An 18951-nucleotide genomic window follows, 5' to 3' on the forward strand; every position below is an offset into this window, starting at 1 on the left:
AGTACAATTTGTGTTACTTCTTTTCTTAGTCTCTAATCATTAAACTATCTTGTAATTACTATTTATAAATATAACACCACTTATACTGAAAAAATTATATTTTTATAAAGATAACTTAGAATCATTTCACACGATATCCACATCCTTTATGTATTTTTCATTGAGTTAAAACAATTTAAAGCTTACAAATTATTTCAAAATGATTATCAGTCATTATACTAGTCCATACAATACTTTAGGCTACTTAACAATCACCATTAACATGAACATTTAAAGATTTTCCTATACGTTTACGTGTTATTTGCTGATCTCGGATGTTTACTTCTCACTTTCTCTAAACTCATTCTCTTACATTTCAAAGGGCATCTAAATTATTTGTAACACATTTCTCTCACATAATAACATATATTTTTGAACATCAGAAAATTCAGTGTTGGTATTAAATTAAATAAAACTAAAACAGTTTCATTACAGCACAAGCTCAACTTGATGGAATCTTTAAACAAACATTAAAAATAAAGACGTAGGAAATATGTGTAGAATGTACAGTAGAAGTCATTACTAAAGGCGACGCACAACACTCAAGTCCCCTCGGAAGAAATTTTAGAGGATAATTTAAGTAAAAGTAAAAGACACTGGCACTGACTATCCAAATTTATTGTTGCTAACATCTTAACAATAATAACAACAGTTCATATAATAATATTACAGTAAATGTGAATATTATGAAGAAGAGGGTAACTAAATTGGGATGTTGATTTCTTTTTTATAACTATTAAACCCTAACTCCATATCTTTAAGAATGTTAAAGTATGATGCCAGATGTTTTGTAATGTTTACTTAGGACTCCAGATGTTTGGAAATTTTGAACGAATGATTCCAAATATTTGATAATTTCTGGTTTGATTTCAGATGTTTTCGAATAGCAAACTCCACTAGTCGGTGGTAAGGGATTTTCAGTTTTAGTTTCAGTTGTTGGGTGAACGAGAATTTCTCATGTCTCGCGGCGAGGAATTACTGGTGACTTAATAATAATCGTTGGTATAAGTTTGGGACGACTTCGACAACTGACGCCAGGGAATTGATTATCATATTGTCTTGTTCAACAGTCTTACTGGTGCTTGCGGTGTTCAGAGCTTGTTCAATACTGTTCACTTTTGGTGTTAATATTTGGCATTTAAACGCAACAGATTCTGTTGCTTATGACTACCGTTCACCTCCGATGTTGACTGCTGCTGTTGGTTCCTGTTGTCCCTGTTCACTCGCGATGTCTTCCTCAGCTGTTTACTGTGGAGTTCATGTCTAACGTCCACTTCACACGTTCACTTCTGGTGTTCCTTCTTGTAGTAATGTACTAAAATGGATGAATTTTACTTATATTAGTAATTACTTTTTAGGTACCATTGCTGACCATATTAACCTTCTGCTTATTGATTTAAAATTTGGCTGAAATTATTTGATAATTCATTAAATAAATAAAAAATACAGTTTTCTTTCATGGGTTGCGTTGGGCCTACCCGCGCAACCCAACTTCAATGTTTGTTTTATGGGAGATAAGACACCAGGTAAGCCATGACTCCGTCATCACTATTTAATTAGTGGGTAAGTGAGCCAGTCTATGGATGGGGGAGGGGGGTTGAGACAGTGTTGTAATGTTCATCACGTCTCACGCCCCAAAACCACAGTTTTAGTCAGTAGGCCCTAGACCTTGGGTTAGTCAAGACCTCATGCTCCCCTGCCTTAAGGGTATGGGACGCTACACAGAATTTTCCTGAGCGATACCGTTTACAATGATTGTCAGTGACAAGAGACTATTTGTGCCAACCCAAGGTTTGTTATTCCCCGTGGAAATATCACATGTGGAAATTTGATTGCAACAAGAGCAATCCAGACTGGCAGTGGATGTATCACTTTAGGAAATAATACTCTGTTAAGTCATACTATAGTAGAGAAATCAATTGTGCGTCCCCAGGTTGGCAATTCCCTATTTACAAGATTAATTTTATTACGGCGTGAATGTGAGTGACTCATATATACATGCAAATTGTAAATCATTGTTTGGAACCTTGCCAAATAAATGCAAGTGTAATTATCTGCCCGTATCTGTGATCCCTCTCTTATTATTACTAAAGGTAATGACTGATTGGTTATGACAAATTATGACCAATAACTTAGGTGGATGTTGTAAAGTAATGGATATCACTAAATCATCATTATCAATTAAAAATCACTTGGAATGTCGGGTGCTGGAGTGAATTTCTACGTAGATGCACCATAATCTCCTGTAAGTAACCAGTGTGAAGGTAACTAACTCTACGGTAAGAAATTGAGAAACACATAATACATATATCGAACCATATAATTATGTGACATTTTCATAGCAGAAACTTTGACATTTTTTTAAAGAATTCAAAGTTTAATGATCTCTTCATAGATGTAAACTATTCAGCAATGGTATATTAACCCTTATACAGAACATAATGATGGAGAAAGGCAAGATAGTAAAGATGATTGATTTAAAAGAAAGAAATAACAATGAAAAAATTTGGAAAAATACGAATGAGAAAAAGAAGTATAGACAGCCAAGAGCTACTGGAAACACCAAGAGATCAGCTCACCTTCTCTTCGTCCAGACCATAGTAAATGCATAATACTTCGCTTCATAATCATATGTTCAGGCTGGCCACCCATTAGAGAAATCTGAAGAGAGAGAAAAAAGGATGAGGAATTATAAGTCACCTTTACAAAAATTAATAAGTGTGCATCGTTTACAAATAAGAACGGAAAATATTTTGCCCTGCAGATAAAGCTTCTCTCAACATAAAATAAATAAAGACTTACGAACTCTTCCGTGTAGAAATATTAAGATTTTATCCGAGTAACAACTTCTGCACGCCTTGTTTTCCTCCTCTCTTCCGTCCCAATAACTCTATAGCCAACTCTCCCCCTGACAAAGCCAAAATCTTTGGCACCTTATTCTCCTCTAATTCCACCTTAGACGATTAACACTCTATCCCTCCTACCCCTGCACCTCCTACCGAACCTAGGCATTTTCCTATAATCTCCACTCGCAGGGTTGCCGGTGTGTTACCCAGGTTGGATGTGAGTAAGGCGCATGGACCAGACGAAATACCCCCTCGTGTTCTGAGGGAGTGTGCTGAAGCCCTGGCCCCTGTGCTTGCTCGCCTCTTTCGCCTTTGCCTCAAAACCAAAACTTTTCCTTTTTCTTGGAAGCATGCCTTGGTCCAGCCCATCCCGAAGAAGGGTGACCATTCTAATCCCTCTATCTATCGCCCCAATGCCCTAACTTCATCCCTCTCTAAGATTTTCGAAACTATCTTGAACTCCCACTTTCTCCGTCACCTTGAACGCCTTTCTCTTTTGTCGGATCACCAGTATGGCTTTCGCCAGGCGAGATCTACTGGTGATCTGCTCTCCTATTACACCCATCTTTGGTCATCCTCTCTTAGGGATTATGGGGAAACTTTTGTCGTGGCCCTCGACATCTCCAAAGCATTTGACAGGGTATGGCACAAGTCTTTGCTATCTAAACTGCCCTCTTTTGGTTTCTCTCCCCCACTTTGTTCTCTCATCTCTAGCTTCCTTGAAAATCGATCCATGGCAGTTGTTGTCGAGGGATCGATTTCTCGCTCTTTCTCTACCAATAGTGGCGTCCCACAGGGTTCTGTTCTTTCACCAACTCTCTTCCTTCTTTTTATCAATGATTTACTTAACACTACAACTAATTCTATCCATTCTTACGCCGATGATTCTATTCTTCACTCTTCCTCACATTTCCCCCTTCCTCCTAACTCTCAAACTAGATCTGTTTCTAGAACTGATATCATTACTTCTATCAACGCGGATCTGTGCAGCATCTCTGAATGGGGAGATACAAACTTGGTTAAGTTCAATAGTAACAAAACTCAATATTTACCAATTACACTTTGTAAATTAGACGATCCCCCACCAATTACATTTCAGGACGCTATCATCCTCCCAAATTCTGATATAAATATGTTAGGCCTCACCATTTCCTCCAATATGTCCTGGAAATCACACATCCTTAGTATAACTAAAGCTGCCTCCCGAAAGTTGGGAATGCTGTACAGATGCCGCAGCTACTTCACTTCTGAGCAGTTGCTCCAAGTATATAAGGGATTCATTCGTCCTAACTTAGAGTACTGCTCTCATATCTGGGGTGGCTCTTCTTCTCTCCAACTATTAGATAGGGTGGAATCAAAGGCATTTCGTCTTATTAACTCTCCTCCTTTAGTCGACAATCTCTCTCCCCTTTCTCTTCGCGCAATGTTGCTTCACTCTCTTTTACAGGTACTTTAACGGGCAATGTTCAGTGGATTTGGCATCCTGTGTACCGCCGGCAAGGCCGTGGGTTCGTAACACACGTCTTGCCTGCGGTGCCCACCATTTCTCTGGGGATGTCGGTCACACGAGAATAACCCGTTATAGTACCTCCTTCTTTCCTCACACAGCCAAACTGTGGAATTCTCTGCCTTCTTCTGTGTTTCCATGCTCTTACAATCTGTCTCACTTTAAAAAGCTAATTTTCCGGCATCTTCATGGTGTAGATTAATACAGTACAGCCTTTTTTTCTATATTTTCAATTTCTTTCCGTTCTTTTTTTTTCTCTCCCCAGGCTCCGTTGTGGGTCGTTTGACCTGTGCCCGGGTGAGCTAATTCCCGTAAAAAAAAAAAAAAAATTACGGGAGTCGCCACTCCAACAAGGAACCAACTCATGCTGGGTGGCATCTGTATTGAGCAGCGATCTTTGACTTTGGCATTTTCGTTTTTATAACCACAACTGATGTTAGGACTGCCATGGATATTGTCAAGTGTGACCATTGTAGTTGTAGCCACTAAATGGCACACTATTCAGGCGACACTTCAATGGCCAGCTCAACGCATCTCTCGTCGACATAAATACACAGTATATATATATATATATATATATATATATATATATATATATATATATATATATATATATATATATATATATATATATATATATATATATATATATATATATATATACACACACACACGCGTGTGTGTGTGTGTGTCTGTGTGCGTAATATTTCACCAGTATTATTAATATAATAATTCAAATGAGAAAACTTGACATATGTCTTTCAGTTGAGTATAAACAAGAGGTTAATTTAGGTTGTACCGCCTTTCCTTCTCATAAAGGTGACAATTCCTCAATTTTAAGTATAACGTTCACCGTCTCAATGAATTAAAAATAAAAAATTATAACATCTTTTGCAGAGCGATGATACTGACCTGCATGGTTATAGTAGAAAAAGCAGCTAGTGTCAGCGTTGTCCTTCAGGGTCATCAGCCAAGTGTTGACGTAACTGCTCTGGCCGTTCTGGTACAACATGCAGAGGTCAGAGACACACGATTCTGTGGACACCAGCGAGTGAGTATCTGTCAGTCACGAGCTCGTGTGAAACATTGTGTAAGTTAATTAAGTAGGAGACCAGAGTAATAGTAATAGTATTAACTTTTCTAGTTCTTGAAGCCGTTTACCACCATAACGCAAGATGGCCGGAATCAAGAGGACACAAACATTGTTCCTTCATTGGCTATCACACACACGCACACATACACACACACACACCTCGAGAAAAGAAGCACACAAAATCTTTATGAATACGTACGCAGGTGATGAAGATCATGCTCAAGGTAGAACAAGAAGTACAAGTAATTTAAGCACTGACAGTAGTAGTTATACATTTCATTGGTGTTCGCCATGCACGGTGAGAACTGTGTGAGAGAGAGAGGGGCTCCCATTATCTGCCATCTTAAACTATACTGTGTTGATCTTACTGCCAAGTGAGCTGTTGTCGAGGAAGTATGTTGTTAGAAGAACTTATTATACAGCTTTGTTGCAGACAACCGCCAAGATAAACATTATTTCAGAATAAAGACTTCAATCATTTAACAGATTGTTTCACAAGTACTATTGCTGTAAAACCACACTTGATTTGGATGGTGATCTAACACCGAAGGATGATTTTGTGTGGTAACTTTACACCAGAGTAAGGTGTAATGCAGTAACCTTACAGCAGAGTAAGGTGTTGTGTGGTAATCTTACACCAGAGTAAGGTGTTGTGTGGTAACGTTACAGCAGAGTAAGGTGTTGTGTGGCAACCTTACACCAGAGTAAGGTTTTGTGTGGTAACTTTACACCAGAGTAAGGTGTTGCGTGGTAACCTTACAGCAGAGTAAGGTGTTGTGTGGTAATCTTACACCAGAGTAAGGTGTTGTGTGGTAACGTTACAGCAGAGTAAGGTGTTGTGTGGCAACCTTACACCAGAGTAAGGTGTTGTGTGGTAACCTTACAGCAGAGTAAGGTGTTGTGTGGTAACCTTACAGCAGAGTAAGGTGTTGTGTGGTAACTTTACAGCAGAGTAAGGTGTTGTGTGGTAATCTTACACCAGAGTAAGGTGTTGTGGTAACGTTACACAGCAGAGTAAGGTGGTTAAGGTGTTGTGTGGAACTTTACAGCAGGAGTACAGCAGAGGCGTTTGTGTGGTAACTTTACAGCAGAGTAAGGTGTTGTGTGGCAACCTTACACCAGAGTAAGGTGTTGTGTGGTAACTTTACAGCAGAGTAAGGTGTTGTGTGGTAACCTTACAGCAGAGTAAGGTGTTGTGTGGGAACTTTACAGCAGAGTAAGGTGTTGTGTGGTAACTTTACAGCAGAGTAAGGTGTTGTGTGGTAACCTTACAGCAGAGTAAGGTGTTGTGTGGTAACTTTACAGCAGAGTAATGTGTTGTGTGGTAACCTTACACCAGAGTAAGGTGTTGTGTGGTAACCTTACAGCAGAGTAAGGTGTTGTGTGGTAACTTTACAGCAGAGTAAGGTGTTGTGTGGTAACCTTACAGCAGAGTAAGGTGTTGTGTGGTAACTTTACAGCAGAGTAAGGTGTTGTGTGGTAACCTTACAGCAGAGTAAGGTGTTGTGTGGTAACCTTGCACCAGAGTAAGGTGTTGTGTGGTAACTTTATAGCAGAGTAAGGTGTTTTGTGGTAACCTTACAGCAGAGTAAGGTGTTGTGTGGTAACCTTGCACCAGAGTAAGGTGTTGTGTGGTAACTTTACAGCAGAGTAAGGTGTTGTGTGGTAACCTTACAGCAGATTAAGGTGTTGTGTGATAACCTTACAGCAGAGTAAGGTGTTGTGTGGTAACCTTACAGCAGATTAAGGTGTTGTGTGGTAACCTTACACCAGAGTAAGGTGTTGTGTGGTAACCTTACAGCAGAGTAAGGTGTTGTGTTGTAACCTTACAGCAGAGTAAGGTGTTGTGTGGTAACCTTACACCAGAGTAAGGTGTTGTGTGGTAACCTTACAGCAGAGTAAGGTGTTGTGTGGTAACCTTACAGCAGAGTAAGGTGTTGTGTGGTAACTTTACAGCAGAGTAAGGTATTATGAGGTAAGTCACGATATACTCACCGTATATGCGCCAGAGCATCCCAGGTGAGGCTCAGGGCAGTCACTTTGATAATCCTCGCCACACTGGTCGTTTGTCTGCCGTTGACAGAAGACAAGTTAAGAGTATTGCAAACACTTGTTGCCACACCACACTCCTAAAGCAAATTCTATGCCAATTTATTAGATATTCACGTGAATAGTTTTCATAGGTTGAGAAAGAAAACCAATATAGTTATCATGGTCTCGTACCAGCCAAGAAAGCGGGAAGTCCAGAGGGTATTTGTATAAAGGATAGACGGTAAGAGAGCGGCTGGTGAAGTCGTCATTCTGGTAGTTGTTGTAGTGGCCACAAAGACCATCCAGACCGTCAGAGAGGCTCGGGTGGGCTAACACGTCAACACGGTGTGGGCAGACTATCAACTGTAGCAAGAGATGGCAGATCATTAAGTTGTACTACAAGTGACAGTCATTATGTTCTACTACATGTTTACAACAGATATCATTTATATTCCTATACAACTGCAGTGTCAATAACATCCTTACAGACTCTCATTTTGTATTTAGAGCTAGAAGGTCGACTAGGAGTGCTCTGCTATCCTTTACTAATACCATCTTCAACTCCTATGATGACAATCAGGTCACACTCGGAATATTCCTGGATCTCTCTAAAGCCTTTGGTACTGTCGACCATCCTCCTGGCAAAGCTTGAACATTACGGCGTTAGGGGCTTATCCCACAATTGGTTTACCTCATATCTAACAGGAAGCACTTTGTCTGCTATCATAATCATCAATCTGACTCCTCAAAAATTTTATATGGCGTCCCTCAAGGCTCCATTCTCGGTCCTGTAATGTTCTTATTGTATATGAACGATATAGTCCACTCCAGCATACTCATAAAATACAGCTTATTTGCAGATGATAGCAATCTTTATGCCAGCAACTCAGATCTTCAACCCTTGGTGAGAGCTATGAACACTGAATTGACTTAGGACCTGGGTAATACGTAATAAACTGATCTTAAACCTCGAAAAAAAAACACTACACAATCCTTTACAAAAGGAAAACCTACTCCCAGATTTGGACGCCCTGTACCTTGGTAATACAATCCTCAAAACTGAACAAAATACTAAATTCCTTGGGGTTTTTGTTGATGAGAAACTGCATCACAGTCGTCAGTAACTCACTCTTGCAGCAATGAAAAAAACTATTATGATTTTGTTTACCAACACTTGATACACTGTCACACACTATGGGGGCCTCTGGTTCTTCAAAAGCACAACCTCTGTTTATTGCACTGAAGGGAGTTGTGCGGACAATGATCTACTTGAAAAACTGACCACACTAGCGAATAATCACTTGATTGACAATAATTATTTGCAGTTCCCAAATAATCAGAGATACAAACTTAAAACACCCAGAGCTACTATGACCACCCCCCATGCGCTCCTCTCAGTCCCAGACCTCCATAAAATACCATGGTGTGAAGGTATAGAACAAGTTACCCCCACCCTTCCGAGCAAAAACTACAGTCCCTTCCTTTAAATCATCTCTTAAAAAAATATATATTGCCTAAGTATTAATATTTTTGTAATACCTACTTTATATCATAAATTGGCATTTAGTTGGATAGAAATTACCATTCAAATAATTATATTTGACGACTAGACATAATACTGGCAACTCTGTCCTCTTGTTTCACCTTAATACAACCCATGATGTACTACTTCTTTCCCTTATCATATTTCTGAATATCAACACCATTGTAAAAATTGTATATACTAACAATACAAATGTAAAAAAATAAAAAATAACTAACTAAATAAATAAATAGATAAATAACGAAGTGATAACCGTGGTAACATTTTGATATGTTCTTACTACCACCAAGTTATGTGTAGTATTCCAGAAGATACTAAATGTCACATAATACTTCCTTGAAATAATGTACAGTATATATCAGGTGCCGTCAATAGAGCTCAGGTTCTCAACTGGGTCAGCCATGTTAATATTGCTATTATTATCGACTCTGTATCTGTGTTTTTCTAGCTAAATAAACTGTACAAGTGACGGTCATTTAAGCCGTTCGATGGAGGTAATTAATTACAGACAGACAGACAGACAGACAGACAGACAGACAGACAGACAGAGAGAGAGAGAGAGAGAGAGAGAGAGAGAGAGAGAGAGAGAGAGAGAGAGAGAGAGGCAGGCAGGCAGGCAGACAGACAGATAGATAGATAGATAGATAGATAGATAAATAAATAGATAATCATTTGCATTTTCACCTGGGTGTTTAACAAAGACTTCTCCCAACAAGAGCCACTGATAACTACGACCACAGCGGCCAGTCACTAGGTACCACTCACCGTGATCTTGGAAGTGTGGCCAACAAACTTAACGCAATCGAAGGACATCTTGACTACGATTATCGGATAGGTGACGCCGTTCACCTCCAGCGGATAGGCATACCAATAGTTTGTTAATCTGGCCAGGCTGTAGCACTCTCCGTTCACTTGAATCTGGTCGTGTGTAACAAATGATTACGTATTAGAGACCGTAGCCAGGCCTGCAGGTGTTTTTTTTTTATGATCAGTCAGCTGGTAAGTAGTACCAATAATGTATTCAGCTCTAGTTTATTCTTCGTGTTCAGGTCCATTCCATTTAATACTGAAAGTGTACATTGAAAAATTATATACTAAACAGGATTCAGATGCAAAGAAGTAATATTCATCAGTTTTATGTAATCACTGCACTTACAGTGCCCAAGTCGCTGTAGTCGATGGTGACGATGGTGTTTGGATTCTCCCTGAATGTGACCTTGTCGAGACAAGAAACCAGGCCGCTGTACGAACATGGCTTGAAGTCAGCAAATACGCCCACCTCTGGGCTGTACGATGTGTCGGACTGGGCGAGGGAGTAGTTGAGGTGACCGTGGAAGTCGTAGTATCTATTGTCGAAGGTGACGATGTGGATGTCATCATATAGTATACAGTGGGAGCCTGGACAGTCAAGTAAGAGAGATAGAGATTACCGATGGTAGTACTCTTACTCCGTAAATATATATATATATATATATATATATATATATATATATATATATATATATATATATATATATATATATATATATATATATATATATATATATATATATATCCTGACAAAATATTTGAACATAAGACCACAAGGGTTTACTTACAGCAGTGGTCGATGCTGTCGTAGACGTACCAGCTGCCATATGAACACCTCATATAGCCGCACGGCAGTGGCAGATGTTCATTGTGATTGTACAGCTGTCCATTGTACTCACAACCTGACGTGAGATAAACGGAGATGTGATGAGTTTTAAGTTTGATTAAGTTTGAGAGAGAGGAAGAACGATTGTTTAAATAGATTATTAAAAGCGACGAAGATAAACTATTCCAATTATCAGTTGTGTGGGTGTAAACGGCACTCTACTTACAAGAGCTGCAGTAGTAGTAGCCGGTGTACTTGGAGACAATCTCTCCGTCGTGACACACTAGCTGTATGCACTTCTTGGCGTCGGTGTGGACAACTGACCCATGTGTGTAGAATTCGTTCCCGTAGCAGCACGAACACGTTCCATGAACCTCTGGTTCTTCATCGTCACAATCTTCGTCAGGGTTGAGGATACGGAGGTCGCTACGCTGGCCAGCTATTTCCTGTCTCCCTGAACGTTTTTCTAAAATTTGCCCAGCCGCTGAAAATTTTATGAACAATATTATGTTTGTTTGTCTTCCTCGTACATGTTCGAATTTGATTAAACAGAATTAGGAATTCACAACAATTATTTGGTTTGGAGAAAGATTATTTTTATGTTTTAACTTTCATGTGATTTGTTTACTCGTGAAAGAATTTATAAGAAAACCCGCATTATATCAAAACATAGAGTGAATAATGTTTGACCGCCCTAGGTTTCACTTATGAAATATTGTATGTATAAGAGAGAGAGAATGCAAGAGAGAGTTAGAGAGAGAAAGAGAGAGAGAGATAGAAAGAGAGATAAATAGAGAGACTTACTGAAGCCGTGGGTGTGCACCAGGAGGCAGGACAGCACCAGCAGTAGGTTGGGGATCTCCGCTACTCGAGGTATCGACCACATTCCTGTCAGGAGAATACGTGATAATTTACTTCAGAGACTAACACCTTACTAATAATAATCCGATAACAGGACGTTTTAATCAGCAATGCTAAGTCACATCTCAGTTACATATATTCAGGAGCCTCAACATATTATAGACTATTGCACTGGACCTTTTACAAGATTTAGAATGTCTTATTAGAGACCTTTAATAAGAAATAGAATGTCGTGCTAAACACAGAACATTTCACTCATTACCGCAGTATTCTGAGAAACTCAAATCTAATAGTCGTTTCAGGAAAAATCCCAAGTTTCTTGATAACAACATCTATAGATCTTTAAGAAAATAGGGCATGAATAGCCCTTAAAACTTATGGCAAGAGTGATCATAATATAAAATTCTTTAACGACAATCAAACCGAACAGAACATATTGTGGGACACAGAAACATTGTAGCAACTGTGTTATGTATCATTATACTGTACAGTGGATCATCAACGGGCAGTCATGCCTATGTGACCAACTTTTACTTTCGGTATCTCAAATAAAATTTGTGATATACGAGTATAAGGAACTTTACAAGTACTGCAGCTCAAGGTAAAAACTTATAAAAACACACACATTCACACTGGTACAAAAACAGTATTTATGTTAACTTTGAACTTATTATCTGCATGTTGTTTGTTTTATTCTGGTGATCATGTAACACTGTTCAACACTCTCACTCAGTTGCACATATAATGTGGACACACACACCCACACGTAAATAGGTCCTTACAAGTCTTCTGACCTCACTAGAAGAAAGGCCACGGCAGGGTTAGCTCCCGGGGATTAATTGTCAGCAATGGCTAGTGCTACTTGTGAACAGGGCTGTGCCCTTCTGAGGGCAGAGTTAGAGAGGACCAAGGAAGAAAACTTGAAACTAAACGAAGAGATAGCGAGGATGAAGGAGGAAACGAGAAAAGGAAAGCCCGTGTCTAACGAAAACTCAGGCGAATGGAAGCTGGTGAGGAGAGGGACGACCAAACAGTTACGTGTATCAACTCTTTCAGTCCTTTGATAGACGAATTGGACATTAGCATAGTCAGGGACAAGGCTGACAAGGAAGGTACGAAAACCTTAATTGTTGGCGATTCCCAGGTACGGTACCTGGACAGAACTTTTTGTGGTAAAAATAAAAATAGGATGAGGGTGTGTTTGCCAGGAGCTGGGGTGGGGTATATAGTTAACAGGATGGACAATATCTTGTCTGGTAATGGGAACAAACCCATTACCTGCCTTAGTGCAGGAGGCAATGATATTGGCCGGTGTAGGAGCGTGGAGCTTCTTGATAAGTTCAAGACAGCTATAGGGCGTATTAGGTGGAAGGGAGGGATCCCTATCATATGTGGTGTCCTGCCTAGAAGGAGAGTTGGCAATGAATGGCTGTCAAGGGCAGTTGGTGTCAACGGCCGTCTTGACAGATATTGCAAGTCAATATCAGTCCCATTCATTGACAACTGGGTCAACTTCTACGGCAGAAGGGACCTTTATGCTAGATGGGGTGCACCTGTCTCGGGATGGGGTGGCAACCCTCGCTGGTTCTCTCGAGAGGGCAGTTCAAAAGATGTCGAAGTTTTTAAACTGCTAAGAGAACATATGAGCACGGGGGTGGAGGAAACTGCAGTGGGCGTAGGTAAACAAAGTGAAAGGTTACAGGGAAATAGTGCTAGGAATTATGGCAAAACTAAATTAGGCAGGGAGTTAAAACATAAACGCGACAAAGAAAGGACTCAGAACACGACTAACTTAAATGTCTACTACGCAAACAGTAGAAGTATAAGAAACAAAATACATGAAATCAGGGCGTTGGCATGTACCGAAAAATTGATATAATAGCTTTCACCGAAACATAAATAAACCTAGACTCACGTGAGTTACCTGTCGAATACCAAATTGCAGGTTACAAATTCTTCCATATGGATAGGCAGATTAGGAAAGGAGGCGGAGTAGCAACCTACTGTATGTAAGGGATAATCTGAAGTGTGAAATAAATAAGGTAATAAAAACAGAACGGAATACAGAAACAATTTGGATATAACTAATCGATGGTAAGGAAAAATTAATCACAGGAGTAATATATAGACCACCTAATTTTGATAGAGTTACTGAGCGATTTATTTGGGATGAAATGCGCAGGGCTTCCATACATGGCAAAGTCTGTATAGTAGGCGACTTTAACTTTAGCCAAATAGATTGGATTGACCTTATGGGTAACTCAGAATCAGAGGATTTTCTTGAAACAATCCAGGACTGTTTCCTAAGCCAACATATAACCGAACCCACCCGGGGTAATAATATACTCGATTTAGTTCTGTCAAACAGAGAAAACCTCATTAGTAATGTCGAAGTAGGGAACGAACTTGCTAACACAGATCACAAAGAAATTAGATGCCAGTTAGAATTTCGGGGCAGATGCAAGGAAAATTCCACTAAAGTCCAAGATAGTTTGAAGAGGCAGCTGAGAGAAGGGATATCACGCTTGGGGGTGAACTACATGACCTCACATGACCTCTCATAATGTACCCACAGAGGGTGACCTCACCTTACAGGGAGACCTGATAATGAGATCTGAGGTTGCCGAGTTCCACAACAATTTAAATAAAGAGTTGCTTAATGCACAAAGGTAGACTGTATCTTGCTCTTGTGAGACCACACCTGGATTACGCAGTTCAGTTCTGCTCACCGTATTACAGAATAGATATAGAATCCTTGGAAAGAATTCAGAGGAGAATGACAAGACTAATCCCGGGCATTAGGAACCTTGAGTATAGAGACAGGTTAAAGCATCTTAATTTGCACTCCCTTGAGAGACGTGAGCGAGGGCGACCTGATAGGGGTGTATAAGTGGAAGGCAGGGCTAAACAAAGGGGACATTACAAAGATACTCAAACTATCCAGGCGAACTCGTAACAATGGTTTTAAATTAGACAAATTTAGATTTACAGCGCGAAATAATGGTGAAACAGGTAGTGGATGAATGGAACAAGTTACCAAATATCATCATTAACTCGAATACGCTGAATTGCTTCAAACATAGGTTGGATGCTCATATGAGCAATAGGGGTTGGGTGTAAACGGGACTGCCCAGTATGGGCCAATAGGCCCGCTGCAGTTTCCTCCATTCTTGTGTTCTTGTGTTCTTGTGACCATACCATACAGAAAACTCAGATCAAACAACAATGACCCTAAATTGATAAATAGTTAGTTAAAGAATATTATTGGACAAAGGAAGGCTATAGGTAGGAGAAAAAATCATGGTGAAGTTTACCTCCGAGATTATTATAAGGTATTGGCCGGTAGGGTTAAAACAGAGATAAGAAAAGCAAAGAGGAATAATGAACTGAAGATAGCAAGGTAGGCGAAGGCAAACCCCAAGGGATTCTATCAAATGTATCAAACTAAAACACCAGAAAAGATTGGACCAATACAGTCAGATACCGGCGAACTAACGGATAACGACGGAGAAATTAGCAATAATCTGAATTTATATTTTTCAACAGTTTTCACCACCGAAAATTTAAACGTGATACCCGTGGCACCGACTTTATGCAGAGATAGAGAAAATAAATTAAGCAAATAGTAGTGACTAGTAACGATGGTAGTAAGCAAATAGACAAACTAAAGCCTTATAAGTCACCAGGTCCCGATGAGATATTTGTCAGAGTATTAAAGGAATGTAAGGAAGAGCTTACTATGCCCTAAGCAAAGTTGTTTAACATCTCCTTAAAACGGTGTAGTTCCAGAATCCTCGAGTATAGCGAATGTAATACCGATTTTCACAAAGGGAGCTAGATCACTATCCTCTAACTAACGACCAATCAGTCTAACATCAATTGTAGGCAAATTACTGGAAGGAATCATTTCAAACTCTATTCGAAATCACCTGGAGAAGCACAAGTTGATCAATGATTCCCAACATGGCTTCACAAGAGGGCGTTCATGTCTAACTAGTCTATTAACATTCTTTTCGTCTGTTTTCGAATCAGTGGACGAGGGGCACAATTATGATGTGGTATATCTCTACTTTAGCAAAGCCTTCTACAGAGTCCCCCACGAAAGACTAATAAGAAAAGTGGAGGCTCATGGCATTAAAGGAGATATTCTAAAATGGATTAGGGCGTGGTTATAGGGCATTAACGGCACTAAATCCAACTGGAGCAATGTCATTAATGGAGTTCCCCAAGGCTCAGTACTCGGACCATTATTATTTATTATATACATAAATGACATAGATATCGGCGTAGACAGCAACATAAGTAAATTTGCTGATAACACTAAAATAGGGCTTGTAATTAAATCTGACGATGACTCAGCAAAACTACAGGAAAATCTAAAAAAAATTTTCGAATGGTCTAAAAAATGGCAGATGAAATTCAGTGTGGACAAATGTAAAGTCCTCAGTATAGGGGATGTAAATAGGGAAACCAGATACCAGATGAACAACGATGTTATTGAGAAATCCGACTGTGAGAAAAATATTGGAGTAATGATAAGTAGGAATCTTAAGCCAAGTAAACAATGTGTATTTGCTCGAAACAAGGCTAATAGGGTGCTTGGGTTCATACAAAGGAGTGTTAGTTACAAATCTAGCTGGGTCATCTTAAAACTATATCTTGGGCTTGTGAGACCCCACTTGGATTACACAGTTCAATTCTGGTCACCGTATTAAAGAATGGATATAGAATCCTTGGAAAGAATTCAAAGGAGAATAACAAAACTAATCCTGGGCATTATGAACCTTGAGTACAGAGACAGGTTCTTAATTTGCAATCCCTCGAGAGAGATGTAGAGTAAGGGGCGATATGATCGAGGTGTATAAATGGAAGTCAGGGCTAAACAAAGGGGACATTACAAAGATACTCAAACTATCCAACCAGGAGCGAACTCGTAACAATGGTTTTAAATTAGACAAATTTAGATTTACACGAAATAGGTAATTATTGGTTTGGAAATAAAGTAGTGGATGAGTGGAACAAGTTAGCAAATATCATCATTAACTCGAATACGCAGTATAATACAAACATAGGTTGGATGGATATATGAGCAATAGGGGTTGGGTGTAAATTGGAATGCCCAGTTTGGGCCAATAGCCCGGCTGCAGTTTCCTCCTTTCTTATGTTCTTATGTTCCTTATGTGAATAAACGTGTAGGCGTCGAGTTTCACCATTGACTCACAGTAATGTCAGAACTAGAGCTATTTACCTATTTACCGTGCTTATAATGGTTGACTAGTTTTATAGTATATACAGTACAAGAAAATTAGCTAATGTTGGGGAAATTAAGGGAAATCTATTTTTTTATGAAATTTGACCAAGATGAATTATTTGATCACGTCTGGATGTGTTCTGTTAAGTTAATTGGCACTAGGGAACGGCACACCTCGCCTTCACCCTCACTGCTTCCTCAAGGGTCTGGACGAAGGTTGAACGTGTATGTGTGTGTGTTCAGATCTTCATCAATTTGTGTAACATTGGTTGTTCTGAAAATAGCGGACTGGGAACTTTATAACGTATTTATTTGTTCTTTGATATAATCCTCATAAAATAGAAAAACATATCCTTCACCAAATTTATACAAATCATCCTCAATTTCATATAAAATTCATAGTTCACTATTTCCTCGACTATACAAATGGAACTATGATAAAGACAGCTGAACAATCGTTTTTAATCCAGCTAGATATTATATATAAACCTGTGAATTCATAGTAGTGATAATAAAAGCAGAGCAATTTGCTGGATTTTTTTGTTTACAAATTAACAATTACTAATACTGTACGTTGATATTGGACCAGTGACTCGCAAGGCATTTTCTATACACTGAGTGATCACAGGAAAAGCCTGCCATGTTCTTTCAATAAACTGTTTATTATTATTATTAAAAATTTTATTATTATTATTATTATTACTATGAACCATAGTAATACTGCACATACAATCCAAGTAAATATTTATTATGATTTCACTTTTACAGTAACTGAGCTGGAGATGAAGATCTTGGCAATCAAATGGGTCGTAGCAGGAGCACACTGTCGCCAACATCACCAACACAGGCAGAATGAAACAAGAAACTCACCAGCAGGTGGGGATGGCCAGCAGCGCGGTGATACAGTGAGTGGACAACTGGAACCTGAAGGCAGGACAATCAAGACAAAGTGCGTGTGTCTAGTCACAACACTGGAGGTGGTGTACTGTGACCACCTGTTGTCGCAGTATTTATACCTCGGTTATTTTCGTGAATATGACGTGGGGAATGTGACGTAGCGTTGGTAATGCCGGTGACACTTGTTTAAAATTAAAATAATCATTGTATATATATTTTCTAGTCTAGTGAATGATTTTGGAGGATGACATTTGTTAATCGTATAATAAATATTTATATATTTATACTAGCGGAATCGCCACCCTCCGGGCGGCTCTTTCGTTCGGCCACGGCAGGACGCCACCTTCCAAGAGGCTCCTCATTGTCTCACTGTAGTGCATTAAGGTAGACCACATTTTTTGGTTTGCCATTAGCAACAAGTATGTACAGATTTTTGCCAGTTCCCACTCTGGAGCATCCAACATAGAACTGTCCATGAGAGAAGCAAGGAAACACCAGGTTTAGGCCAACCATCTTTAGGGACTGTCCTGGCTTTTGTAGATGGTCATGGCAAAGCTCACTTTAACCGGGAACTGAAGTCGCTTGAACTCAAATGGCAGGTCAGTGGTGATGAGAGGTATCCTTGGTATAAAAACGTACTCTCCTTTAGCTTTTCCTGTCAGCATTGTAGCTTCCAGTACATGTGGCATCATGTTCTTATTGAGTGACTCGTCTCTTATTTTGAGTATGATGTCTCATTTCTCAAACTCCTGACCGACAATCAGGATGGCTACTTCATCAACTACAGGAACATTGAATCTTCTTTCATGTTCTCCCTTAGGGGTCGTGTCTGCTTTGATCCTGACTTTGTACTCGCCAGAAGGCATGTTTTCCAGGGCTTTTTAAGACTGTACATACGTAATGCGCTCATGCAGCATTTCTTGGATAGATAGGACAATGTCATGTCTGATACCTTGAATATTGCCACACCTGATAGTAGTCTGCTTTTCACGATCTCCCATGAAGAAGATTTGGAGGAACTTTGCCTGCTCATCTTCTAGTGGAAAGAGGTATCCTGCTTTGTGATTGACTTGACCCTGGACTTTGAATGGCCCACCTATATATTCACCATGGCCCACCTAGTTATTCATCATGGCCCACCTAATTATTCACCATGGCCCATCTATATATTCACCATGGCTCAGCAATGGGCCCCACCCTTTAGTAGCAAAGCTCTTGACTAAACGTTAAATGTCAGCTGTCGGAAA

The 18951-nt window shown here is 39.5% G+C and overlaps 1 protein-coding gene across 1 annotated transcript; it reads right to left on the reverse strand.

Moving 5' to 3' along the window:
- Positions 1-639: 639 nt before the first annotated feature.
- LOC121874846 (mucin-6-like) lies at positions 640-17660 on the reverse strand. The gene is made up of 12 exons (XM_042379131.1): positions 17568-17660; positions 11500-11583; positions 10922-11179; positions 10658-10771; positions 10216-10457; positions 9825-9977; positions 7709-7879; positions 7481-7555; positions 5685-5790; positions 5305-5427; positions 2619-2700; positions 640-1354 (listed from the first exon to the last, which is right to left on the reverse strand). The coding sequence occupies exons 1-11, from the start codon at positions 17641-17643 to the stop codon at positions 2675-2677; spliced, it is 1428 nt and encodes a 475-aa protein (XP_042235065.1). The 5' UTR covers positions 17644-17660; the 3' UTR covers positions 640-1354; positions 2619-2674.
- Positions 17661-18951: the final 1291 nt, after the last annotated feature.

The sequence above is a fragment of the Homarus americanus genome, unplaced genomic scaffold (genome assembly GCF_018991925.1).
Source record: "Homarus americanus isolate GMGI-L3 unplaced genomic scaffold, GMGI_Hamer_2.0 scaffold56009, whole genome shotgun sequence".
Classification (NCBI taxonomy): domain Eukaryota; kingdom Metazoa; phylum Arthropoda; class Malacostraca; order Decapoda; family Nephropidae; genus Homarus; species Homarus americanus.

What these genes read in the sequence shown, in the direction of transcription:
- LOC121874846 (XM_042379131.1), bottom strand. Translation starts at nt 17,643, where the DNA reads ATGTTGGCGACAGTGTGCTCCTGCTACGACCCATTTGATTGCCAAGAT. An exon ending in GCCACACTTCCAAGATCACG is followed by an intron (nt 7,880 to 9,824) that starts GTGAGTGGTACC and finishes CTCTTGCTACAG; the next exon opens with TTGATAGTCTGCCCACACCG. An exon ending in GATGCTCTGGCGCATATACG is followed by an intron (nt 5,791 to 7,480) that starts GTGAGTATATCG and finishes TCTCTCACACAG; the next exon opens with TTCTCACCGTGCATGGCGAA.